A 27,698-nucleotide genomic window follows, 5' to 3' on the forward strand; every position below is an offset into this window, starting at 1 on the left:
GTGTGTGTGTGTGTGTGTGTGTGTGTGTGTGTGTGGAGAGGTGTAGTTAGGTGTGTGTGGAGTCGTGTAGGAGTGTGTGTGTGTGGAGAGGTGTAGGTAGATGTGTGTGTGGAGAGGTGTAGGTAGGTGTGTGTGTGTGTGTGTGTGTGTGGAGAAGTGTAGGTAGGTGTGTAGGAGTATGTGTGTGTGGAGAGGTGTAGGTAGGTGTGTAGGAGTGTGTGTGTGTGTGTGGAGAGGTGTAGTTAGGTGTGTGTGGAGTCGTGTAGGAGTGTGTGTGTGTGGAGAGGTAGGTAGATGTGTGTGTGTGGAGAGGTGTAGGTAGGTGTGTAGTTAGGTGTGTGTGTAGGAGTGTGTGTGTGTGTCTGTGGAGAGGTGTAGTTAGGTGTGTGTGGAGTCGTGTAGGTAGGTGTGTAGGAGTGTGTGTGTGGAGAGGTGTAGTTAGGTGTGTGTGGAGTCGTGTAGGTAGGTGTGTAGGAGTGTGTGTGTTTGGAGAGGTGTAGTTAGGTGTGTGTGGAGAGGTGTAGGTAGGTGTGTAGGAGTGTGTGTGTGTGTGTGTGGAGAGGTGTAGTTAGGTGTGTGTGGAGTCGTGTAGGAGTGTGTGTGTGGAGAGGTGTAGGTAGATGTGTGTGTGTGTGTGTGGAGAGGTGTAGGTAGGTGTGTAGTTAGGTGTGTGTGTAGGAGTGTGTGTGTGTGTGGAGAGAGGTGTGTGTGTGGAGAGATGTAGTTAGGTGTGTGTGGAGTCGTGTAGGTAGGTGTGTAGGAGTGTGTGTGTGGAGAGGTGTAGTTAGGTGTGTGTGGAGTCATGTAGGTAGGTGTGTAGGAGTGTGTGTGTGTGGAGAGGTGTAGTTAGGTGTGTGTGGAGAGGTGTAGGTAGGTGTGTAGGAGTGTGTGTGTGTGTGTGTGTGTGTGTGTGTGTGTGTGTGTGTGTGTGGAGAGGTGTAGTTAGGTGTGTGTGGAGTCGTGTAGGAGTGTGTGTGTGTGGAGAGGTGTAGGTAGATGTGTGTGTGGAGAGGTGTAGGTAGGTGTGTAGGAGGTGTGTGTGTAGGAGTGTGTGTGTGTGTGGAGAGAGGTGTGTGTGTGGAGAGATGTAGTTAGGTGTGTGTGGAGTCGTGTAGGTAGGTGTGTAGGAGTGTGTGTGTGTGGAGAGGTGTAGTTAGGTGTGTGTGGAGTCATGTAGGTAGGTGTGTAGGAGTGTGTGTGTGGAGAGGTGTAGTTAGGTGTGTGTGGAGTCACCCAGCTGCTAAGACACTCCCATCAGTAGAGAAGGCACAGCAGAGGCCATTAGTGAGGGGAGCGATGGCCTTGGGAGACTTCTCATCAATGGTCCAGAAACGCACCATTCTGGAGAGAGGGAGGGACAGAATGAGTTAATGGGTGTGTAGAAGAGAGAGGACAAAATAAAGAGGGAGAGGTTGACCACAAGAAGGGCGCTGGTCAGACACAGATCACATGGGAACTGCATTAGAGACAAAACAAGCTGGCTGAAAGACTGTAGGATTCATATTGTTCCGCTTCAAATTAAAAAAGGGTTTATTGTCACTTAAATAAAATGTAACTATTGAAATTCTAAATGTTTTATCCTCATTCTATCTGAAAAACTAATCTTGGCAGATGTGGCTGGGAAAAAAAAATTGTCCCCGCCATTTTGTGAGACTTGTTCCTCCTCTCCCTCTAGCACTGCCTTCGCACTGGTAAACACTTAGCAGCCTAACCAACGAAGGGAAGGGCTAAGGAGAGAAGGAAGCAAGGCGTCAGCGGTTGATTAATGGCCGTCATGTGAGCCATTCCCAAAGGGGGCCCTGCCTGGCTGCAACAGCTCTGTTCTCATTCAGACCCCATTAAGACTCTCCTCTCACTCTGCTTCACATCGCTCTGCTACTGCAGCAAACGAACACTTTCATCAGCAGAGAGGGCACGCAGTTTACGGTGTACATGGTGAAGTGTGACAGCGCAAGTGAGCTTGGTGAAGCAGCTATGGCCAACACAAACTTACAAATCTACACCAGCCATACTCTACACCTGTGGTAGAAGAGAACGCCTTAGAGATAGGATCAAGTGGACATTAGCCATAAGAATCTCAAACATTTTTAAAGCTGAGCTTTTCCTTATTGGACCCTTCTGATGCACCAGACACAGGTCTCTTTGTTCCTTACCTGTCGTCAGTGATGCTGGCGATGTGACGCCCGTCGTGACAGAACGCTACGGAGCGTACCCAGCGATCGTTGGCCCCTCCTGCAAAGATGGGCGAGGGGGGAGGGAAGAGGTGCCTGAAGGAGAGAAACACAGAGATTAGAAAACTTCAACAAGGTCTTAACAACATTGTGTCATTGCTTTGCCCTAGTTCCTGGTGTCTGTGACTTACACTAGCTCCAGCAGCACAGTGCCCACGTGGGGGTCCCAGATGATGACGCGGGTGTCGTAGGAGGCGGTGGCGAGCAAGGCGCCATCAGGAGAGAACTCACAGGACACCACATCATTATGGTGACCCTCAAGCTTCCGGATCAGGGAATATTTATCCATATCCCAAAGGAACACCTACAGAAGAAAGAGGTCCATGTTAAAGCCCACGGAATAACGCTATGCAGGGACAATCATTTTAAACAACTTAAAACTACTGACATAAAATGTCAAAACAGATGCAATGTATATTACAAGTAATTAAATTAAGCAACAAAAATAAAACAAGAAATAAACAGAAAAATCTTTGTTTGCTCAGTGTCATTTTATGGCTTATGTGTAGAACTACAGACCAAACAATGCACAAAATAAATCACATGCTACTCAAACAGCAATTCTATGTTATGTAACAAAATGCATGTCACTGCACATCTGGTTTCTTAACATAGCTGCTAAAATGGTGCTCCATATAAATTGTCATTTTCTTGACGTAGGCTAGCATTTAAACATATATCTAATTACAACGTTCTCAATACAAACATTTTTAAGTCTACAGGAAAAGAAGAAAAATAAAACAAGTAGTAACTTAAGGTAACATAATGTTACTCCACTGGTATTCCCCTTTCAGAGTTCTAGTTCACTGTGATTACAAAAGGCTCGCACCTCCGGTGGAAGCCTACGAAGAGACATACTGCAAGAGAAAAAACAAACATTTGATGGCCAAAAGGTTGACGCCTTTGGACACACATTTGCAACATGTGCACACGGTTTTCAACAGTCAGCCATAAAGCCTTGAACGTTCCTTTGCTCCAGAGCAATGTAATGCATGCGCAAGAGGAACATGCCTTGTTGTTTGTTAAAACTTTAAATTGACCAGAACAGAGCAAATCTAATTAAACTCCAATTCTAGAGAGGCTTTAACAGTGATGTTGAACTTCCTTGTAACTTTTAGAACCAAAACAAGATTGTATAGGCCTATTGAAAACATCACAAGGAGTTTTGCAAACATTGCACTTGAGCAAAAGTGCAACATTTCAGCTAAAGTAGATAAATGCCATTCCACAATCAAGTCAATGGTTTCTAGGGGCTACTTCAGTTCATGTTCTCCTACTCCCTCCTCTAGCGTTAGTGTGAAATGAAAGGAATCCAACGCATGAGGCTACTGCCTGCATTTTAGGCAAGCTACACCACTCCACAGTTTATAAGACAGCCAGCTGCCAGTGACTGGAAAATCTGCTCCAAAATGGCAGACAGTTACAGTTGCCTCCTTTGTTTTCTGTGGTGTTTTTAATGAGGCCCAGTTCTCTATAAAATTTCTGTTCAAGCAATTTAGAGTTCAGTTTGAATGTATTCGCAGTTTTGTTTTTTGTACTATGACGAGTATATGTTTTGGTTTTCAGTCATTCTGAATGAGAGACTGTTCTTCCTCTCCCACTATGATCACAGAAAATCATTGACCATTGCGTTTGTTTTCTCTATCTGCTTTAACAAAAAAATATGCAAATGCTAATCAAAGTGGGACATTTCCGTGAGGAAAATACTGCCCTTTGGCCAATTATGAGGCAACAGGGAATTCACTAACTTACATCATGTTTTTTTCGACTCCAACATTGTCCATGTTCATTTTGGTAGAGTGTTTTGGACAAAGGCGGACATTTATGGGGATGATGGCAGTCTGCGGAGCCACAAAGAGTCCTTTCAATTCTCATTTACGCCAACAATGACCTGACCCCTGCACACTAACTTCATTACAAAAGGGGCTGAGTGGGGCGGCCACAACAGAGACGGGCGTGCAGACTGGCCCTTAAACATGGGCCCCGGGAGAGAAGTCAGGAGGATGAGGGAGAACTAAGGCTATCAAACTAAAGTAACTGATGTGAACAGCCTCATTATGAAGAGACATAAATAATCATAACAATGTCATTCATACAAGTTAGAGACTGTGGGAGGGCGAGACTGACATTGAACTGACAAAAAACTACTAACCTAACAAAATGTCAGTTAAGGTGTGCTATAATAGGTAGGGTTTCTAATTAAGTACATTTGGGAGTGGGGGGGGGGGCGAGGTGAGATAGGGAGGGACAGTAGGAGGTGAAGGAGAGGGGTAAGGGACCATATGGGTGGAAGTATTGACTTCACTGCCGTTTTAAAATCACTGTTTTATAACTGATATAGAAGGAGGAACTGCGACAGCGGAGGTAGACAAACATGGAGACAGCAGCACCTACGTACGGGAGACCTTGCGGTCAGGTAGGTGCAAGGCTGCCCCCTGGGCAGGGGCACAGTGCGTCCCAGCCCGGCAGTAGTAGTGGCACTGGTGCCACCAGCCAGCGGTCTGCACCGGCTGCTTTATGTCAGCGCGGCGCTCCCTCCCTTCAAAAACACTCACACACCTGCCACCTGTGACAGGGAAAGCAAGACACTTATGGACACACAGCCTAACAACAATCTAGCTGCACCCTGCACAAGAAGGGTGGAACTGGCTACAGTAACTAACTACTAGCATGTTAATGAAGTTCTTGCAAAGTGTGCATCTGTGACTGAAGTCATTGGGGTCCAATCCCTCACTGGCTGGGCAGCCATTTTGAGGACTACGCCACTTAGCTAACCATCTCATTTTCTCCTTGCATACTATTTACTAAATACCAGGTAGATTTTATCAAAAAGGGAAATCCAAAAATATTTAGAACATTTCTTTGAATGATTTTGGTCAGCATTGAGGTTCAAAGGTCATTAAATAAAGCATAGCAATCTGCATCCCACATTGTAAAGCATCAAATGAACAGTTAAAGATTGTGAGCTGGATTATAGATGGAGGATAAATACCAGAACTATTACAAAAAAGTGTGTGATCATTTGTTAGTCTACATGCATATTACAATACCAAAGCTGTTTCAAACCAAACCGAACTACAGGCAGGGCTGTTGAACTAGTCATGACACCAAGCATAAAGATCAAGATTCAGTTGAGGGGAAGGTGGGAGTGTTTCATTGATTGGTCATTGAGCATAACTAGACAAGCAATAGCACACAGAGAAGCAGTTCATCTCAAAAGGGAGAGAAAGGGGAACAGGTGTACGTACCGATTTACTGGCTCCGACAGAGCAGAGGACTGAGGAGTCTGGTGAGAATGCACTGCAATAGACCCAGTTCTGATGACCCCGCAACACTTTCACCATGTTGCCTACAACACAGCATCACAGGTTGTTATGACATGTACATGTGACGGAAAAATGCACAAACTATTTGCTTTTTAATAAATTATTATTGTGATGAAGTAACAGTACAAATGTCTGCTGATTATGTTTCCGAGGTTTATAGGATTGTCTGCAAGATTTCAATAGGGATAACTGCGCTATTTTAATTAATGGGCTTAGATGGTAAAATGTAGGTTTTTCCAATTAGGCTATGGAGACTAGGCTCGTGGAGTTCCATTTTTCAAGTGACAAAAACTGTAGGAAATCCTACTGCTTGTGTTTGGGTATGTTGATTGCGTCATTTGAAAACACGGACTCACAGATAAAATAGATGTGTCAGGGGACTTGGGCCCAATGTTAACATTCTCTGCTCCTGTGAGCTTAAAACGCATGCAGTGGGTGAGGGGCCTTTCAAGGTGGAACTGCCAGCAGCAGAAGCTCATTCCACTGGAACAAAGGCAGCTTATCACATGCTCCCTACTTCTTCAGCTTCGTGTGTAGATGTCATTTTTGTGTGTTGGGCTTATACACATCTGCATGCATGATAATAATCTTGACCTCAACAGATCAGTGTGGCTTGCTGGCACAGCTGTACAAATCTCTAACAAAAACAATAACTATGTTAACAAGCATGGAAAATGGTTTCAGGTCCAAGATAATAAAAAGGTGTTCCTCATGGCTCAGTGTTCTTACCGTCATCTTTCAGGTCCCAGACCCTCAGGGTTTTGTCTCTGGATGCCGAGACTAGCATGAGGCTGCCATCAGGGGCGAAAGTCAGGTCTCGCACTATATCTGTATGGTCCATGAGATTCAGCAACAGCTTTCCTGTAAAGGCAAACAACCCCAGAGTTAATAATAAAGCTAATGAGATACACAGCACAGACAAGTTACTGTAGGTCAACTCCACCACCTCTGTTTACACAGCCTTGGGGAATTTGTCATGATTTGTGGATTAAAATGCCACAGAGCTGCCATTTGTTTTATTCCCTCTGTGGGGTGTAGAATAGTGTGGGTTCCACACCCATGCAAAAAGTAACCAGAGCGCTGTCAGTTTTTTACAGAGGCACAGAAAAAGAGAGTGAGATGGAGTATAGAAAGAAATATTTAAGAGGGGAAAGAAAGAGGGCGGTCACAAATGAATTCTTCATGTAACAACTAGTCCCACTGACTGTGCTCTTTTCTTTACGTGATGAGTTGGAGCCCAGGAGAGCTCTATTTCAAAGGCTGGTCCTGGTGTTGACAGTCAGAGTGACACAGAATACCCTCTGGGTAGACTGACACACAATAGTTGAAAGCAGAGTAATCCTGAGTTAAACCCTGCAATTTGTTACTTCCTGACACTCAGTCCAAAGACTGGTTCTACTGAGGGGAGGATGGGACTCAATTACAGTAGCTATTCTCAAATAGTCTGCTAACAATTGACAACTCTAAATTGGGGTATAATAATCTATTATAATAGTTATTAAAATAACACCCTAATTGCGCCTGAAGCCAAATCCTAACAAAAGTAATGCCACTGGCAATATTCAGCCATGAAATAAAGAAAACAAAGGCAGAATAATCAGTTCTTGATGAAGTGAACTGGAGATCTGGATCGATGTCAGAATGCCATGCGATCACTGGAGCCAGGAGTGAAATACAGTTGAAGTCGGAAGTTTACATATACTTAGGTTGGAGTCATTAAAACACGTTTTTCAACCACTCCACAAATTTCTTGTCAACAAACTATAGTTATGGCAAGTCGGTTAAGACATCTACTTTGGGCATGACAAGTAATTTTACCAACAATTGTTTACAGACAGATTATTTCACTGTATGACAATTCCAGTTGGTCAGAAGTTTACATACACTAAATTGACTGTACCTTTAAACAGATTGGAAAATTCCAGAAAATGATGTCATGGCTTTAGAAGCTTCTGATAGGCTAATTGACATCATTCGAGTCAATTGGAGGTGTAGATGTATTTCAAGGCCTATCTTTGAACTCAGTGCCTCTTTGCTTGACATCATGGGAAAATCAAAAGAAATCAGCCAAAATTGTAGGCCTCCACAAGTCTGGTACATCCTTGGGAGCAATTTCCAAACGCCTGAAGGTACTACGTTCATCTGTACAAACAATAGTATATAAGTATAAACACCATGGGACCACGCAGCCATCATACTGCTCATGAAGGAGACACATTCTGTCTCCTAGAGATGAACGTACTTTGATGCGAAAAGTGCAAATCAATCCCAGAACAGCAAAGGACCTTGTGAAGATGCTGGAGGAAACAGGTACAAAAGTATCTATATCCACAGTAAAACGAGTCCTATATCGACGTAACCCGAAAGGCCACTCAGCAAGGAAGAAGCCACTGCTCCAAAACCGCCATAAAAAAAAGCCAGACTACGGTTTACAACTGCACATGGGGACAAAGATTGTACTTTTTGGAGAAACGTCCTCCGGTCTGATGAAACAAAAATAGAACTGTTTGTCCATAATGACCATCGTTATGTTTGGAGGAAAAAGGGGGATGCTTGCAAGCTGAAGAACACCATCCCAACCGTAAAGCACTGGGGTGGCAGCATCATGTTGTGGGGGTGCTTTGCTGCAGGATGGACTGGTGCACTTCACAAAATAGATGGCATCATGAGGTAGGAAAATTAGGTGGATATATTGAAGCAACATCTCAAGACATCAGTCAGGAAGTTAAAGCTTAGTCGCAAATTGGTCTTCTAAATGGACAATGACCCCAAGCATACTTCCAAAGTTGTGGCAAAATGGCTTAAGGACAACAAAGTCAAGGTATTGGAGTGGCCATCACAAAGCCCTGACCTCAATCCCATAGAACATTTGTGGGCAGAACTGAAAAAGTGTGTGCGAGCAAGGAGGCCTACAAACCTGACTCAGTTACACCAGCTGTGTCAGGAGGAATGGGCCAAAATTCACCCAACTTATTGTGGGAAGCTTGTGGAAGGCTACCCGAAACATTTGACCCAAGTTAAACAATTTAAAGGCAATGCTACCAAATACTAATTGAGTGTATGTAAACTTCTGTCCCACTGGGAACGTGATGAAATAAATAAATCACTCTACACTATTATTCTGACATTTCACATTATTCAAATAAAGTGGTGATCCTAACTGACCTAAGACAGGGAATTTTTACTAAGATTAAATGTCAGGAATTGTGAAAAACTGAGTTTAAATGTATTTGGCTAAGGTGTACGTAAACTTCCGACTTCAACTGTAGGTGTGTGAGAGAAAGAGAACCAATGAGTCTAGGAGAGAGGGGGGGCCTAGCGGGGTTGTGATATCAGCACTGTGTTGGCAGCAGGGAGAGAGGGGCCGTGGGCAAACGTCATCATTCAGGTGTGTCAGTAAAAAACATGGGAGCAGGAGAGGCGGCACAAGCAGACAGCTGGGCTAAAATGAACGTCAACACATATCACCCACTGACTGTCTCCAACACAGACTGATGGGTAGGATTTCTAAACTTGAAATATTGTTAATCATCAGTTATACTAGAGGCATGAGGAGTGCCATAGTCTAGTTTATACACCAGAAGTTAATGGGTATCTGTAGGAGGACTGTATATGGTGGGGTCAGGGAAGGTTCCTGCCTAGTAATAAAGATGTAATGTTTAGAGAGGAGGAGACTCCACCCAAATCGGGGTATATAAACTCAGCAAAAAAAATGTATGTCCTCTCAAACTTAACATGTGTAAATATTTGTATGAACATAAGATTCAACAACTGAGACATAAACTGAACAAGTTCCACAGACAGAAATTAAATAATGCGTCCCTGAACAAAGGGGGTCAAAATAAAAAAATAACAGTCAGTATCTGGTGTGGCCACCAGCTGCATTAAGTACTGCAGTGCATCTCCTCATGGACTGCACCAGATTTGCCGGTTCTTACTGTGAGATGTTACCCCACTCTTCCACCAAGGCACCTGCAAATTCCCAGACATTTCTGGGGGGAATGGCCCTAGCCCTCACCCTCCGATCCAACAGGTCCCAGATGTGCTCAATGGGATTGAGATCCGGGCTCTTCGCTGGCCATGGCAGAACACTGACATTGCTGTCTTGCAGGAAATCACGCACAGAACGAGCAGTGCGGCTGGTGGCATTGTCATGCTGGAGGGTCACACACCACCCCAGAACATGACGGACCCTCCACCTCCAGATCGATCCCGCTCCAGAGTACAGACCTCGGTGTAACGCTCATTCCTTCGACGATAAGCATGAATTCGACAATCACCCCTGGTGAGACAAAACCGCGACTCGTCAGCGAAGAGCACTTTTTTCCAGTCCTGTCTGGTCCAGCGACAGTGGGTTTGTGCCCATAGGCGACGTTGTTGCCGGTGATGTCTGGTGAAGACCTGCCTTACAACAGTCCTACAAGCCCTCAGTCCAGCTTCTCTCAGCTTATTGCGGACAGTCTGAGCACTGATGGAGGGATTGTGCGTTCCTGGTGTAACTCGGGCAGTTGTTGTTGCCATCCTGTGCCTGTCCCGCAGGCGTGATGTTCAGATGTACCGATCCTGTGCAGGTGTTGTTACATGTGGTCTGCCACTGCGAGGATGATCAGCTGTCCATCCTGTCTCCCTGTAGCTCTGTCTTAGGCGTCTCACAGTACGGACATTGCAATTTATTTCCCTGGCCACATCTGCAGTCCTCATGCCTCCTTGCAGCATGCAAGGCACATTCACGCAGATGAGCAGGGACCCTGGGCATCTTTCGTTTGGTGTTTTTCAGAGTCAGTAGAAAGGACTCTTTAGTGTCCTAAGTTTTCATAACTGTGACCTTAATTGCCTACCGTCTGTAAGCTGTTAGTGTCTTAACGACCGTTCCACAGGTGCATGTTCATTAATTGTTTATGGTTCATTGAACAAGCATGGGAAACAGTGTTTAAACTCTTTACAATGAAGATCTGATGTTATTTAGATTTTTACGAATTATCTTTGAAAGATAGGGTCCTGAAAAAGGGATGTTTCTTTTTTTACTGAATTTATATACTACCACTGGTGGAAATATCTATGTGTCTTATGCAGCTGTATGACCCAATGGGTGAATAAACTTGGTTTAAGCTTTACTAATCGTCCATGAGTTTTAATAGGCCTTCCCTGTAGCTCAGTTGGTAGAGCATGGTGTTTGCAACGCCAGGGCTGTGGTTTCTATTCCCACCGGGGGCCAGTACAGGGAAAAAAATAAAAATAAATGTATGAAATGAAATGAAATGTAAGTCGCTCTGGATAAGAGCGTCTGCTAAATGACTAAAATGTAAATGCATTTAAAACCTAACAAGACCATAAAACAGGATGCCAGCTAGAGGTGGGTGGGTAGATGATGAGATGGGCAGAATGGCATGGCGACCTTGTTTCACGTCTGGAACAGAGCATTCTCTTGGCACTTCTTTTAGAAAAACTCATTTTATAGCCCTGTGTGAATCAGGAAGGCTTATGTAACCCTACTGAGATAAATCTACTCTCTTTAATGATTGGCTACTAAAAAGAGTACCTAATAATCCTGCATCTGGGCAACAGCTGATGTCACAGCAATCAGACATATGTCCAGAGCCAGTGTTTTTCCTCTACATTCACTTAAAATCGTTGCCGCCACTACAAAAAGTATGTAGAAAAGAAAATTGACCTATTATGGAGCTTTGAGCACTAAGAATCACCCAAATCAAAATAAATATCATGGCATACGGCACCCATTGATTTTGTTATGATTGAGTCACTCAGATAGCATAAGAACGTCATAAACCATTGCAAAATGTGTAGAATTGCAGGAAAGTAGCTTTAAAACAGTCAAAAAATATATATATGCAGCCAAGAAGAGGACCTCTATAAATACTAAGCCCAATTTTGATCCAGAAAAAACCCTGGAGTTCCAAGTACATTTGTAGAATTGAATGCATTCAGAGTCTTTTGTGGTTTTTCAATTAGGTAAATGCAGATGGTCAACCCCATGCTCCAGCCTATTTATTTATTGGGCTATAGGTTGTAACGCTTTTGAATTGGAAATGAGATTTTATTTTTTTAAATCATTGTGTAATGTCCTTTTAAAAGTCACCAGAAGTGACCTTCTCATAATCATGCCAAAAAAAGATGTATCACAGGTGTGCCTGACCTCACCCAGCAAAAAGGAACCTGCCTGCCCCCCCCCCCCCAAAAAAGCTACATTTGACACCGCTGCTGAAAAAAATAAAATACATTCCATTTAGGACACGACTGGCGAGGTACCACCAGTTGAGCTCCAGGCAAGACATATCATGTCCTCTCCCCTTGACATAAGTGTAAACAGCCCCACCCAATTTCTGCCTTGCTGCTTTCAACTATAAGATCTGTGAGAGAGAGAGTGAAAAAAGGTAGAAGGGCGAAGTGGATTTTCTGGAATGAAAACACAGCCCAGGATTTGTGTGGAGAAAGTTGATCCAAGAAACCCCCCTACGAGGCTTCAACTTCCTCCCTGCTGAGAAGAGGCATGCTGATTCAATCAATTGCATTGGTACATGGAACTAGGGATAATGCACTGTGAAAACAGAGCCGTCCAGCTGGTCGTGATGTTAATGTTTAATCAGGTGCTCACCAGTATAGACGTCCCAGATCTTGACACGCCCATTGTTGAGGCCCGTGGCAAGCAGCAGCTGGTCCTGACCGAACTTGAAACGGTGCCACTCGATGTTGACACAGCGACTCTGCTTCTCTGGCACAGACGAGCCAAAGGCCAGGCCCCACACGACGTCACCGCAGTCGATGGTGTGCTCCCTGGGCTCGCCCACTGGCACCACTGTTCCCCCCTCGCTGTTCTGCCGTGACAAACGCTGAGGGCCCGCTCCGTTGGAGCATTCCCCAACACTGGAGAGTGGGATAGAAAGAGAGGAAGGAGAGGGGTCATGTGGAAAGACAGGGAGTGAGATGGAGAGAGGGCAGAAAAAGAGAAGGGACAGAAATGGAGAACAGGGAAATGAGGGTAATGGAGAGAAAGGAGAGGGAGAAAGGTGAGTTACATGTAGGCCATGATCACATTACTTTTTAATGTAACGCACCTGAATTCAATAGATCCAGGTGCCAAACAGCTAAAAGAATTATGCACATACAGGAGGAGAGCACAGTGATACATGCAGTCTAAAGTGGTGAGAGAGGGTTGGCTAACTTGGTCCGTGAGTTTCATATTGTTAAGAAAGATGTTCTGATGATTATTCCCTATTGGAATTTGGCCTCCAGGTAACCTCTAAGGACAGAAGTCATCATAAACAGGTCTTAGTAACTGATATCTGGGCCAATGAGCCACAAAATCAGCCATGGGTGTCCTTTAAAAATGTATAGTCTATTGAACCTCGAGGTCTCAGCCTTGATTCAATGTTTTGACCAAGGGCAGGGAAGGATGAGACAACAAACATAAGGAGGAGTATTTAGGTCTACACTCCCTGCTGGAAGGAGAACGATTTGCTGCGAACCTCTTAAGAGCAGCCTCTCTCAAACCCCGGTCTGTGGAGGAATGCTTGCCGGTCCGCGGCACATTTGTCTTGAATATGATTGGGTCTTTCTTTGGTCTGCGGCATATTTGAATCGAATAAATACTTGCCATAGGCCTGCTTGGGCAATGCGCTCAACTACGCATGCTGCAGTAAAATAATGGTGTTGCCATGACGAAGTATAGTTACACCACACACATGCGCACGCGCGCTCGCCCTGGAATTGTTTTAAATGACAGTTGCCCACCAAAAGCGGTCTGTCAGACTTGCCTCAACAAAGCATCCCCATCTCAAGAATGAACCAGATGATATTTATTTTACGAGAAAGAGATGAGACCAACCCCCCCAAAAATGTTCACAATAATTTCAGACAACACTTTACTGAGGGCATCGTACTCTCTCAAAACATTTCCAAATGCCAGGCTCCTTTCGCTATAGTTGAAAAGCTGGTGATGCCATCAGACGTGGATGCTTGCCGAGAGGTTTTAGGCCCAACTGATGCGACAAAGGTCAGTGAAATCCTACTTTACAATAACACTGTCACACCTAGAATCCACAATATGGCAGATGATATTGAATCACAGGTTTTAGACAGCCCGTGCATCAAATTGGTTTGCAATCCAATTAGATGACTGACATTTCATACGCCCGCTTCTTGTGCGTGTGTGTGTATGCTACACTTATGAAGAATGTATTTGTTTTCAAGAAATGCCTCAGAATACAGCTGCAGGTGAAATATTCTGTGTTCTGAACAAGTAGGCCTACATAACGGGACATGGATTACGATGGGACATTATATCGGACTCTGTACCAACGGGACTGCTCCTCAAATTTGGTGAGAATAAAAAGAATGCGGGACACTCGTTTTAATGAGATGCGCCTTTCCACATTCTGGCTGTTCAGCAGCAGAGAATACCCACAACTCAGCGAGATGGCAGTGAAGACATTAGGCCCTTTCATTCTACATACTTATGTGAGACAGGCTTCTCTCTTGCTGCAACAAAATCTAAATATTGCAGCAGACTAGCTGTTAAAACCCCCCTCCGTGTCCCTCTCCTCCTCCCTCTGAGGTTTGACCTGTTGTTGTCCAAGAGACAGGCACACCAGTCTCAATGATTGAGTGAGTCAAACATCTTGTAATATTCTATTTATTTAACATTGTATATATTGATAGATTGTTATTTGTTTATAAAGATTCAGTTGCTATTAGTGATGCACCGATATGATATTTTCCTTGCCCAAAAAAACTGATACTGATAATTTGTTTTGTGGCCTTAAGCATTCTAGTACAGTTAAATCGTTAACACACACGGACACAGCGGTCTAAGGCACTGCATCGCAGTGCAAGAGGCATCACTACAGTCCCTGGTTCGAAACCAGGCTGTATCACATCCGGTCGTGATTGGGAGTCCCATAGGGCAGTGCACAATTGGCCCAGCATCGTCCAGGTTTGGCCGTCATTGGAAATAACAACTTGTTCTTAATAACTGACTTGCCTAGATAAATAAAGGTTACACACAACAAAAAGTTATTTTGTCGGCATTTACGTATGTCCCCATTACCAGTAAAACATAATCAAAACCTGTTTCTTTCACTTACTTGCTGTGCTGTTTCGTTGTTCATTTGTTCAGATGTTTCATTCTCAACCAGGATTTCATCATACATGTCAAGCAGTGAAGTTTCAGCTCTGTCTGTGGCCTCTTCCTCGGAGCGCACTGTCACTGTGTCCGTTTCCATCTTGTCCAGCTGTGTATGTAACATTTCATGTAAACCCTGTTTCTTGTCTACATCACAGTAGCGGTCCTTGTACATAACATCGAGCATGGTGGCGACACAGTAAAAAGAGAATGCCACCGAATCGCTTGTTCACAGCCTGTGTGGGCCGGTTTGTTGCCGGGGCAAACTGTTGTCAATGGCAACTGTTTCATACGCCAATGTGGGCCAGTAAAAACATCCAACTCGTCAGGAAAAGGGGCCACCTTCACTCCATAGAAAATAGTCAGCATTAATGCCGCATGCTAGCTAACTGGTTAGCTTAGCATTGACGAAGTCAGAATGGGCATACGCACTCCACTGTTATGTGACAGAATCGGTGGCGTTAGAAAATATATAAATGCAACATGTAAAGTGTTGGTCCCATGTTTCATGAGCTGAAAAAAAAGATGCCAGAAATTTTACACACACACATAAAGCTTCTCAGATTTTGTGCACATTTGTTTACATCCTTGTCAGTTGTGTTGAGCAGGCGTTTCAATGCCATGACAGAGGGTATCACGTCTACTGCAGGCGCGGTTGATGAGCTTATTTCTCCAGTCAGTTATTCGAATGGATCTAGCTAGTGTGTTCATGTTTCAAACATGTTCTCAAATGCCATTTAAATGGCAGCAGCGGAATGACAACCAGCATATTCCTGAGCATACAACTTCCTCAGTACGAAATCCTCGATGACCCACTCTGCTGTCAGACTTAGCATGCTCATAGGGCTGATATCGCTGGTCCAAATGTCAGTCGTGAAGCTAATAGCAGTGACGCTATTACCTTGTAACATCTGGAAAATGTGCACTTGGTAGTGTGTACCGGTGCTCGACCAGTTGGCGAAAGCCAACATCACCCACGACAGAGAACGGTTGATTGTCAAGGGCAATGCATTCCATTATCTGCCGTTAATGGATTTCGCTTTTGAGTTGTCTCGCTGAAATGTCCTTACTCTTTCAAATGACTGCTTGACTTGTTGACTGCTCGATCCACACATCAGACATTGTAGGCTAGGTGAGGAATGCTGTGTTGCATGTGTATTGCAACATTTTAGGTGGTGTCATTACATCATGTACCTACGTTATATAGGTATGCACGTCAGCTTCGACATCGTCTTTGCATATCGGCGTTAAACTAGACATCGGGCCGATACCGATGTTGGCATTTTTAGCTAATATCGTCCGATTCCGATATATCATGCATCCCAAGTTGCTATATTGTTTTTATTGACAACACAGGTAATGTGATTGTGTATAATGACTAAATTATATTATAATTTTTTGGTCATTTATAGACAGACAGCCAGCCCCTGAAGACAGCACAGACAGAGCAACACTGCCCATGAGTACAACAGACAAACCATGAAAGAAGCCAATTAAATACATAATTCATTAATTTAGTGTAAAGTAAAAAATGAATGTTCATAAAGAAAAAGCAATTATGAATTATAAAAAAAATATGTAAAGTCCCCAGAGGAAAAAGCCCATGCCTTGCTGGTCCCTGGCACAAAAAAGTTTGAGAAAGGCTATCTTCCCATATTAATATCTCTGTCTATGTCTGTCTATTAAACATTTAAATATGGAAGTTGTTCCCTTATATTCTGCATCTAGTATATCTCTACACCTTGACCGGTTTTCAATTTCTAAACAATCTCTCTCCACTAGACAGGACTTGCCTAATCCATTCTGGACTAGCTAATCACAACATCCAATAGGTAATACCAAACAGTGTACTACAACATGTCTACTATACAATAAGCCCTTTTTGCTCAGACTTGTTGAAAAGGTTCTGGGGAGGTCACAAGGCTTTATTGTGTGGAAAAAGAGCCAGATCTGCAGAAAGGCAACTGATAATACATGCCACGTGTCCTTGGCAGCTTGCTACACAGCCCACTGCGCTCTGTTTCCTCCTCACAGGGAAGGATTGCACAAGTAATGAACTACAACTACTAGAATATTCTAGAACGAGACCAAGAACTCAACTAGAACTGTAAACAACAATTTGGACTGTCAGAATCTAGAATGAATTTTCAGTTCTGTGGTGTTATAGAATGGTTGTGGATATTAGAAAATCAGATTGGATGCACCTAGGCCTTAGTCTGACTGACACCTAACTCGAAGTCCTCCTGACTTTAGAGTCTGGATAGGCTCTTTTGATGTCAGCACGATGCCTCAATAATGAAGGGGGCTGTTTTTTTTTATTTTTTATGATTAGTTATCTTGTGTCTTTCTCACTCAAATACCCACATGGTGAGCCACATACAGCCCCTGAACTGTTGGATTTTCAAAACCAAACAATGTGAAGTCTCAACCCCCCATGAAAAAAAACCTATCAGAGAACCAATCAAAGCTCAGCAAGAATGAAGCACAAATACTGCATTTACAACAGCCTCCTGTACAGACCAGGGTCGGAGCTCCCTCTCTGACCACGTGAGCCGCGCCAGCCAGGCTACCCTGGCCTGTTACTCGAATTAAAAAGGAAGTAGGCTGTAGCCCCCCACTGGTACTGTATATAAATAGACAAATCCCCCCCATGGTAAAATAAAGAAAAATCCCCCCATGGTAAAATAAAGAAAAATCCCCCCATGGTAAAATAAAGAAAAATCCCCCCATGGTAAAATAAAGAAAAATCCCCCCATGGTAAAATAAAGAAAAATCGTTGAATGAGTACGTTTGTTGTTGCTTCATTCCTGTCTCCTAATGTTTCTTACGATATGCTCTTTTGTTTTGCTTGAATATCTTGGTGTTCTGTACTAGATTCTGCTATTTTTAAAGCAGCAGCTGATGGTTGATATCGTAGAGTGGACTTTCATTAATGAGGAGTTCTCGCTAAACCAAGTTAGAGGAAAGGAGACGCTGCTTCTTGTTATTCAGAAGTGGATAGATACTCAAGAGCCTTGTGTTATTTTAGCCTATAATTTTAGCACGTTGGAAAAGCTTCTGTAAAGTGCAGTCAAACTTTTACAGAAACGGTCTTGTCTTTGGCAAGAGAAAGCAACATGCAGCAGCTTAGGGTTTTATTACTGTATTCTTACGTTGTAAAATAATGTAAGGTTTACTGCCATGAAGTCAACTACTATGGGTCAGGTTGTAAACAATGACACATCAGATCAATACTAAATAATGTAAGGTTTACTGCCATGAAGCAAACTACTATGTGTCAGGCTGTAAACCCTTCTGTAAACAATGACACATCAAATCAATACTAAAGGAAGGCTGAGGGCTATAAATGCACTTTTACATTATTTCAGGGCTACTTCCTTTTTAATTTGAGTAACAGGCCAGGGTAGCCTGGCTGGCGCGGCTCACGTGGTCAGAGAGGGAGCTCCGACCCTGGTCTGGACAGGAGGCTGTTGTAAATGCAGTATTTGTGCTTCATTCTTGTTGAAGCCTTTGGAAGTGTGCCGTAGCCTTTGGAAGTGTCCCGTGCGACCTGTTAAAGTAAGAGTGGAGGAGCGCTGAAAGGGCCTTGAAACACCAGACAATGAAACAGGCAGGGCAGCCGCCAAATGAATACCCAGTGGGCACCAGCAACACACCAGCACATGCCACATTCACTGTCTCTCTTGCTCCCCTGCTCTCTACTGCTGTCTCTGCCAAATAGGTCTCCACACCAGTCAGTGCATTCATTGCACAGACAAATTAGTTAGGCTATTCAGACATTTTAAACTGTTGAATTTCAAAACTCAAAATGAATAGTTGCTTCTGGAGGCCTCCCTCAAAATGTAAACAGACCTTTGAAGTAACCTCTTACTTTCTGATCACAATTGTACTGACCAAGAATGTGGTTAGGCCTAGTACAGGTACTTACAAATTCTTCAGGCATTTTGACCAGGGAACGAGCGTCACAATGCGATGCCCTTGAGACCAAGCGAAATAGGAACCATCAGGTGCAAAGGCTACAGTCCAGGTCTCTCGCCCAGACTTCTGGTCAAAGGGAGCAACAGGCACTAAGAGTTCACCAATGAACTTAGCCTTACCTGAAAACAGAAACAAGAGGTCCGTCAGGGATCAATAGCACAAATACCATGATGCTTGTGAGCAACATCTGAATGACAGTGTAGAAAATACACTTTGGGGCCAACTGACCTAAGCCTGGTGGAACCAGCCTGATCACTGCTTTCATCAATCTATTTCACCAGCCTGATCACTGCTTTCATCATTCTATTTCACCAGCCTGGTCGCTGCATTCATCAATCTATTTCACCAGCCTGGTCGCTGCATTCATCAATCTATTTCACCAGCCTGGTCGCTGCATTCATCAATCTATTTCACCAGCCTGGTCGCTGCATTCATCAATCTATTTCACCAGCCTGATCACTGCTTTCATCATTCTATTTCACCAGCCTGGTCGCTGCATTCATCAATCTATTTCACCAGCCTGGTCGCTGCATTCATCATTCTATTTCACCAGCCTGGTCGCTGCATTCATCAATCTATTTCACCAGCCTGGTCGCTGCATTCATCAATCTATTTCACCAGCCTGGTCGCTGCATTCATCATTCTATTTCACCAGCCTGGTCGCTGCATTCATCAATCTATTTCACCAGCCTGGTCGCTGCATTCATCAATCTATTTCACCAGCCTGGTCGCTGCATTCATCAATTTATTTCACCAGCCTGGTCGCTGCATTCATCAATCTATTTCACCAGCCTGGTCGCTGCATTCATCATTCTATTTCACCAGCCTGGTCGCTGCATTCATCAATCTATTTCACCAGCCTGGTCGCTGCATTCATCAATCTATTTCACCAGCCTGGTCGCTGCATTCATCAATCTATTTCACCAGGCTGGTCGCTGCATTCATCAATCTATTTCACCAGCCTGGTCGCTGCATTCATCATTCTATTTCACCAGCCTGGTCGCTGCATTCATCAATCTATTTCACCAGCCTGGTCGCTGCATTCATCAATCTATTTCACCAGCCTGGTCGCTGCATTCATCAATCTATTTCACCAGCCTGGTCGCTGCATTCATCATTCTATTTCACCAACCTGGTCGCTGCATTCATCAATCTATTTCACCAGCCTGATCACTGCATTCATCATTCTATTTCACCAGCCTGGTCACTGCATTCATCATTCTATTTCACCAGCCTGATCACTGCTTTCATCAATCTATTTCACCAGCCTGATCGCTGCTTTCATCATTCTATTTCACCAACCTGGTCGCTGCATTCATCAATCTATTTCACCAGCCTGATCACTGCATTCATCATTCTATTTCACCAGCCTGGTCACTGCATTCATCATTCTATTTCACCAGCCTGATCGCTGCTTTCATCAATCTATTTCACCAGCCTGATCACTGCTTTCATCAATCTATTTCACCAGCCTGGTCGCTGCATTCATCAATCTATTTCACCAGCCTGGTCGCTGCATTCATCAATCTATTTCACCAGCCTGATCACTGCTTTCATCAATCTATTTCACCAGCCTGGTCGCTGCATTCATCAATCTATTTCGAAAGGCGAACACAGATCAGGCTGGTTCCACCACCCTAAACTGGCCTCTCGTGTAGCTGGATATGAATGTTCAATGTCAGAATTGATGCTTAAAAGTAATTTTACTGAGAGATTCTGAGAGTCAATACTGTTTTGTTATTTGACATGCCATTAGAAATGTAAATCAATGATAATGAAGTTGGCTATAACACAACATATTATTAGCCCAAATACACTTATTTTAACTGGGTACCATAAAGATATGGTTGACCAAGTAGCTAAATGAGACATCATATATCACTTTGATTTATTACGCAGTGTTGCAACAAAACACACTATTGTATGTATTTATTATTAGCCGTACTTATTTCAACTGGGTAACATAAACATTCGGTTGGAATATAAATGAGACATCATATATCACTTTAATGTATTACGCAATAGAAGTGTTGCAACAAAACACCCATTTTATACATTAGCTACCTGATAAATCAGTGCGCTTCCCCGACTAATGAGGAATGAGTCATACTGCAGAAACCTCGTTACCGCCGTCGCCTCCACCACCGAATGACATGCGAAACAGTGTGCCGACTGCTCGGGTACAGAGTTTCTTCCGTACGGTCTCCACCGAGTATAATACACGGGTGAATCGTGAATATGTGACAGGCGGTTACTGTAGTGTGAGTCTCTAGTCTAGTAAATAGGTTATAGGCTATGGAAGAAACGACCTGACCTACAATAGAAAATAAAGACTACCTATGACGTCACCGACTGATGAAAGGCGTAACATAGTGGCTAGTTAGCGATCTAGGTTAATGTATCTTAGATAGCGAGATGAACATTAACGTTTGCAACCCCTCCACCTCAAACACAGAGCAAGATAGTGAAAACGATCTCAACTTACCTATTTCATTTTCGTTTACAGAATTTGGGAAGCTTGCCATCTAAATAGAAACCGGATCCGTAGAGAAAAGCCTATTGGTTTAATAACAAAAGTTTGGTGGAAAATAAACAAAGTAGCTAGCTTTATAATTAGCCAGAGAGAAAGCTGGATTCTATTCCGACGTCTGGAATGCTGTGCACGTCGCGCACGTAGCCTGCTGCAAATTGTAATATCGCGTGAGCCCTAAAAAAATATATTTTAGGAATTCTCTAATTTAAAATCCGTGTGCAGAATAGGTTTTGTTCAATTCAACTGGATGGCTAAAATCTGCGTTTATTGAAATCCACGAAATGACTGTGTTACCGCACACCGTTGAAATCCAATGGCTGAAGAGTAGACTTGATGGCATCTTTTCTTTCACTGGGGAGGTCTGTCTGAGTGGCAGTTTTTTCTAAAACGTCATCACAGCTACCAAGGTCATAAAATGGCACCTCCCCTTCATTTGTAACCGTTTTCCACTCTCATTTACAAATATTTATATATTTCTCTCTTACTGTGCACTGTTCCATTGCAACGGCAAATGGTTATATATAACAAATATATTTCAAACCAGAGCTCTTTTTCTGTTGAAGCTTAAAGCTGTGGGAAGGGGGACAACAAAATTAAATGTGCATCATTTACATTTGGGGATTTGTATTTATTTGATGTATTAATTTAACCTTTATTTACAGTTGAAGTCGGAAGTTTACATACACCTTAGCCAAATACATTTAAACTCAGTTTTTCACAATTCCTGACATTTAATCATAGTAAAAATTCCCTGTCAGTTAGGATCAACACTTTATTTTAAGAATGTGAAATGTCAGAATAATAGTAGAGAGAATGATTTATTTCAGTTTTTATTTCTTTCATTACATTCCCAGTGGGTCAGAAGTTACATACACTCAATTAGTATTTGGTAGCATTGCCTTTAAATTGTTTAACTTGAGTCAAACGTTTTGGGTAGCTTTGTACAAGCTTCCCACAATAAGTTGGGTGAATTTTGGACCATTCCTCCTGACAGAGCTGGTGCAACTGAGTCAGGTTTGTAGGCCTCCTTGCTCGCACACGCCTTTTCAGTTCTGCCCACAAATTTTCTATAGGATTGAGGTCAGGGCTTTGTGATGGCCACTCCAATAGCTTGACTTTGTTGTCCTTAAGCCATTTTGCCACAACTTTGGAAGTATGCTTGTGGTCATTGTCCATTTAGAAGACCAATTTGCGACTAAGCTTTAACCTCCTGACTGATGTCTTGAGATGTTGCTTCAATATATCCACCTAATTTTCCTACCTCATGATGCCATCTATTTTGTGAAGTGCACCAGTCCCTCCTGCAGCAAAGCACCCCCACAACATGATGCTGCCACCCCTGTGCTTTACGGTTGGGATGGTGTTCTTTGGCTTGCAAGCCTCCCCCTTTTTCCTCCAAACACAACGATGGTCATTATGGCCAAACAGTTCTATTTTTGTTTCATCAGACCAGAGGACATTTCTCCAAAAAGTACAATCTTTGTCCCCATGTGCAGTTGTAAACCGTAGTCTGGCTTTTTATGGCGGTTTTGGAGCAGTGGCTTCTTCCTTGCTGAGTGGCCTTTCAGGTTATGTCGATATTGGACTCGTTTAACAGTGGATATAGATACTTTTGTACGTTTCCTCCAGCCTCTTCACAAGGTCCCTTGCTGTTGTTCTGGGATTGATTTGCACTTTTCGCACCAAAGAGCGCGTCTCCTTCCTAAGCGGTATGACGGCTGCGTGGTCCCATGGTGTTTATACTTGCGTACTATTGTTTTTACAGATGAGGGTGGTACCTTCAGGCGTTTACAAATTGCTCCCAAGGATGAATCAGACTTGTGGAAGTCTACAAGTTTTTTCTGAGGTCTTGGCTGATTTCTTTTGATTTTCCCATGATGTCAAGCAAAGAAGCACTGCGTTTGAAGGAAGGCCTTGAAATACATCCACAGGTACACCTCCAATTGACTCAAATTATGTAAATTAGCCTATCAGAAGCTGTGATACAGTGAATTATAAGTGAAATAATCTGTCTGTAAACAATTGTTGGAAAAATTACTTGCGTCTTGCACAAAGTAGATGTCCTAACCAACTTGCCAAAACTATAGTTTGTTAACAAGAAATTTGTGAAGTGGTTGAAAACGAGTTTTAATGACTCCAACCTAAGTGTATGTAAACTTCAGACTTCAACTGTAACTAGGCAAATCAGTTAAGAACAAATTCTTATTTACAACGACTGCCTACCAAAAGGCATCCTGCGGGGACGTGGGCTGGAATTAAAAATAAATAAAAAATATATAAATATAGGACAAAACACATCACGACAAGAGACAACACTACATAAAGAGAGACGTAAGACAACAACATAGCAAGGCAGCAACACATGACAACACACCATGGTGGTAACGTAACATGACAACAGCTGCACAAAACATGGTACAAACATTATTGGGCACAGACAAAGCACAAAGGACAAGAAGGTAGAGACAACAATACATCACGCAAAGCAGCCATAAGTGTCAGGAAGAGTGTCCATGATTGAGTCTTTGAATGAAGATATGGAGATAAAACAGTCCAGTTTGAGTGTTGGTTACAGCTCGTTCCAGTCGCTAGCTGCAGCAAACAAAAAATACGAGCGACCCAGGGATGTGTGTGCTTTGTGGACCTTTACACAGAATGTGACTGGCAAAACAGGTGTTGTATGTGGAGAATGAGGGCTGCAGTAGATATCTCAGATAGGGGGGAGTGAGGCCTAAGAGGGTTTTATAAATAAGCATCAACCAGTGGGTCTTGTGACAGGTATACAGAGATTACCAGTTTACAGAGGAGTATAGAGTGCAGTGATGTGTCCTATAAGGAGCATTGGTGGCAAACCTGATGGCGAATGGTAAAGAACATCTAGCCGCTTGAGCGCACCCTTACCTGGCGATCTATAAATGATGTCTCCGTAATCTAGCATGGGTAGGATGGTCATCTGAATCAGGGTTAGTTTGGCAATACACAGCTTTGGTGAAAAAGGAGCGATTACGATAGAGAAAACCAAGTCTAGATTTAACTTTAGCCTGCAACTTTGATATATGCTGAGAGAAGGACAGTGTACCGTCTAGCCATACACCCAAGTACTTGTATGAGGTAATCACACCTGTGGGGAGAGGGGCATTATTCTTACCAAACCACAAAACCTTTGTTTTGGAGGTGATCAGAACAAGATTAAGGGTAGAGAAAGCTTGTTGGACACTGAGATATCTTTGTTGTAGAGCATTTAACACAAAATCTTGGGAGGGCCTGCTGAGTATAAGACTGTATCATCTGCATATTCATGGATAAGAGATCTTCCTACTGCCTGAGCTATGTTGGTGATGTAAATTGAGAAGAGTGTGGGGCCTAGGATTGAGCCTTGGGGTACTCCTTTGGTGACAGGCAGTGGCTGAGACAGCAGATATATTGACTTTATACACTGCACTCTTTGAGAGGTAGTTAGCAAACCAGGCCAAGGACCCCTCAGAGACACCAATGCTCCTTAGCTGGCCCACAAGAATGGAATGGTCTATCATATCAAAACCTTTGGCCAAGTCAATAAAAATAGCAGCACAACATTGCTTAGAATCAAGGGAAATGGTGACATCATTGAGGAACTTTAAGGTTGCAATGTCCCATCCATAACCTGAGCGGAAACCAGATTGCATACCAGAGAGAATACAAGACATCAAGAAAGCCATTCAATTGATTATTGACAAGTTTTTCCAACACTTTTGATAAACAGGGCAAAATAGAAATAGGCCTATAACAGTTAGGATCAGCTTGATCGCCCTCTTTAAATAAAGGACGGTCCGCGGCTGCCTTCCAAGCAATGGGAACCTCCCCAGAAAGGAGTGAGAGGTTAAAAAGGTTGGAGATATGCTTGGCGATGATCGGGGCAGCAACCTTAAAGAAGAGATTGTCTAAACCATCTGACCCAGATGTTTTTTGGGGGTCAAGTTTAAGGAGCTCCTTTAGCACCTCGGACTCAGTGATTGCCTGCAGGGAGAAACTTTGTAGCGGGGCAGGAGAAAAAGAGGGAGAAGCATCGGGGATAGTCGCATTAGAAGGGGTGGGAGATGAGGATATGTTGGACAGGCAAGGAGGCATGGCTGAGTCAAATAGGAATCCTGACTTAATGAAGTGGTGATTAAAGAGCTCAGCCATGTGCTTCTTGTCAATAACAACCACGTCATCAACATTAAGGGTCATGGGCAGCTGTGAGGCGGAGGGTTTATTCTCCAGGTCTTTAACCATTTCCCAGAACTTCTTTGGGTTAGACCCACAGAGAGAGAATGCTTAATGTGAGTCTGGAAGGAGAGTTTACAGTTTAACCAGACAACTAAGTATTTGTAGTTGTCCACATATTCTAAGTCAGAACCGTCCAAAGTAGTGATGCTAGTCGGGCGGGCGGATGCAGGCAGCGATCGATTAAAGAGCATGCATTTAGTTTTACGAGCATTTAAGAGCAGTTGGAGGCCACGGAAGGAGTGTTGTATGAAGCTCGTCTGGAGGTTTGTTAACACAGTGTCCAAAGAAGGGCCAGAAGTATACAGAATGGTGTCGTCTGCATAGAGGTGGATCAGAGAATCACCAGCAGCAAGAGCGACATCATTGATATATACAAAGAAGAGTCGGCCTGAGAATTGAACCCTGTGGCAACCCCATAGAGACTGCCAGAGGTCCTGACAACAGGCCCTCCGATTTGACACACGGAACTCTGTCTGAGAAGAAGTTGGTGAACCACGCGAGGCAGTCATTTGAGAAACCAAGGCTGTTGAGTCTGCCGACAAGAATGCGGTGATTGACAGAGTCGAAAGCCTTGGCCAGGTTGATGAAGACGGCTGCACAGTATTGTCTTTTATCGATAGCGGTTATGATATCGTTTAGGACCATGAGCGTGGCTGAGGTGCACCAATGACCAGATCGGAAGCCAGATTGCATAGCGGAGAAGGTACGGTGGGATTCAAAATGGTCGGTGATCTGTTTGTTAACTTGGATTTCGAAGACTTTAGAAAGGCAGGGCAGGATAGATACGGGTCTGTAACAGTTTGGGTCAAGAGTGTCCCCTCCTTTGAAGAGGGGGATGACAGCAGATTGCTTTATGCCATACAACTCTCCTTCCGTGGTCTCCAACTGCTCTTAAATACAAGTAAAACTAAATGCATGCTCTTCAACCGATTGCTGCCTGCACCTGCTCGCCTGTCCAGCATCACTACTCTGGACGGTTCTGACATAGAATATGTGGACAACTACAAATACCTAGGTGTCTGGTTAGACTGTAAACTCTCCTTCCAGACTCACATCAAACATCTCCAATCCAAAGTTAAATCTAGAATTGGCTTCCAATTTCACAACAAAGCATCCTTCACTCACGCTGCCAAACATACCCTCGTAAAACTGACCATCCTACCGATCCTCGACTTCGGCGATGTCATTTACAAAATAGCCTCCAATACCCTACTCAACAAACTGGATGCAGTCTATCACAGTGCCATCCATTTTGTCACCAAAGCCCCATATACTACCCACCACTGCGACCTGTACGCTCTTGTTGGCTGGCCCTCGCTTCATACTCGTCGCCAAACCCACTGGCTCCAGGCCATCTACAAGACCCTGCTAGGTAAAGTCCCCCCTTATCTCCGCTCACTGGTCGCCATAGCAGCAACCACCTGTAGCACGCGCTCCAGCAGGTATATCTCTCTGGTCACCCCCAAAGCCAATTCCTCCTTTGGCCATCTCTCCTTCCAGTTCTCTGCTGCCAATGACTGGAACGAACTACAAAAATCTCTGAAACTGGAAACACTTATCTCCCTCACTAGCTTTAAGCACCAGCTGTCAGAGCAGCTCACAGATCACTGCACCTGTACATAGCCCATCTATAATTTAGCCCAAACAACTACCTCTTCCCCTACTGTATTTATTTATTTTGCTCCTTTGCACCCCATTATTTCTATTCTACTTTGCACTTTCTTCTACTACAAATCTACCATTCCAGTGTTTTACTTGCTATATTGTATTTACTTTGCCACCATGGCCTTTTTGCCTTTACCTCCCTTATCTCACCTCATTTGCTCACATTGTATATAGACTTATTTTTCTACTGTATTATTGACTGTATGTTTGTTTTTACTCCATGTGTAACTCTGTTGTTGTGTGTTGTCGAACTGCTTTGCTTTATCTTGGCCAGGTCGCAATTGTAAATGAGAACTTGTTCTCAACTTGCCTACCTGGTTAAATAAAGGTGAAATAAAAAAAATAAAAAATTAAATCACGGGTGTTGATCGGGAGAGCTTAGACAACAATGGGTAAATGGCGATGAATGGGCAGAGAGGGTCGGTTAGGTACGCACAGGACCTGAGTTCGAGGCTGGGGCCGACAGATAAACAAAAAGATGTACCGCGTTAGTGAATAGTCCAGCAGGCATCAGCTGTCTAGCCGAGTGATCATAGGGTCCAATGAGCAGCAATAGCTAAGTCAGGGAGCCGTTCAGT

General features: G+C 43.6%; 1 protein-coding gene across 2 annotated transcripts in view; it reads right to left on the bottom strand.

Annotated features, from left to right (window-relative positions):
- The window catches only part of LOC115206480 (WD repeat and SOCS box-containing protein 1), a 28,990-nt gene extending 7,414 nt beyond the window's left edge, over positions 1–21,576 (bottom strand). Inside the window, exons 1-8 of one of the 2 annotated variants that reach the window (XM_029773521.1) lie at positions 21,160–21,576; positions 18,625–18,793; positions 12,171–12,439; positions 6,287–6,418; positions 5,480–5,580; positions 2,363–2,535; positions 2,154–2,267; positions 1,239–1,341 (exon numbers count right to left, since the gene is read on the bottom strand). In XM_029773521.1, the coding sequence (XP_029629381.1) occupies positions 1,239–1,341; positions 2,154–2,267; positions 2,363–2,535; positions 5,480–5,580; positions 6,287–6,418; positions 12,171–12,439; positions 18,625–18,793; positions 21,160–21,199 (1,101 nt within the window). In that variant the 5' untranslated portion in view covers positions 21,200–21,576. Of the gene's footprint in view, positions 1–1,233; positions 1,342–2,153; positions 2,268–2,362; positions 2,536–5,479; positions 5,581–6,286; positions 6,419–12,170; positions 12,440–18,624; positions 18,794–21,159 lie in introns of both variants that reach the window. The other variant, XM_029773522.1, reaches the window with a different exon arrangement.
- Between the last annotated feature and the right edge of the window lie 6,122 nt (positions 21,577–27,698).

This window comes from Salmo trutta, chromosome 13 (genome assembly GCF_901001165.1).
Source record: "Salmo trutta chromosome 13, fSalTru1.1, whole genome shotgun sequence".
NCBI classification, from domain to species: domain Eukaryota; kingdom Metazoa; phylum Chordata; class Actinopteri; order Salmoniformes; family Salmonidae; genus Salmo; species Salmo trutta.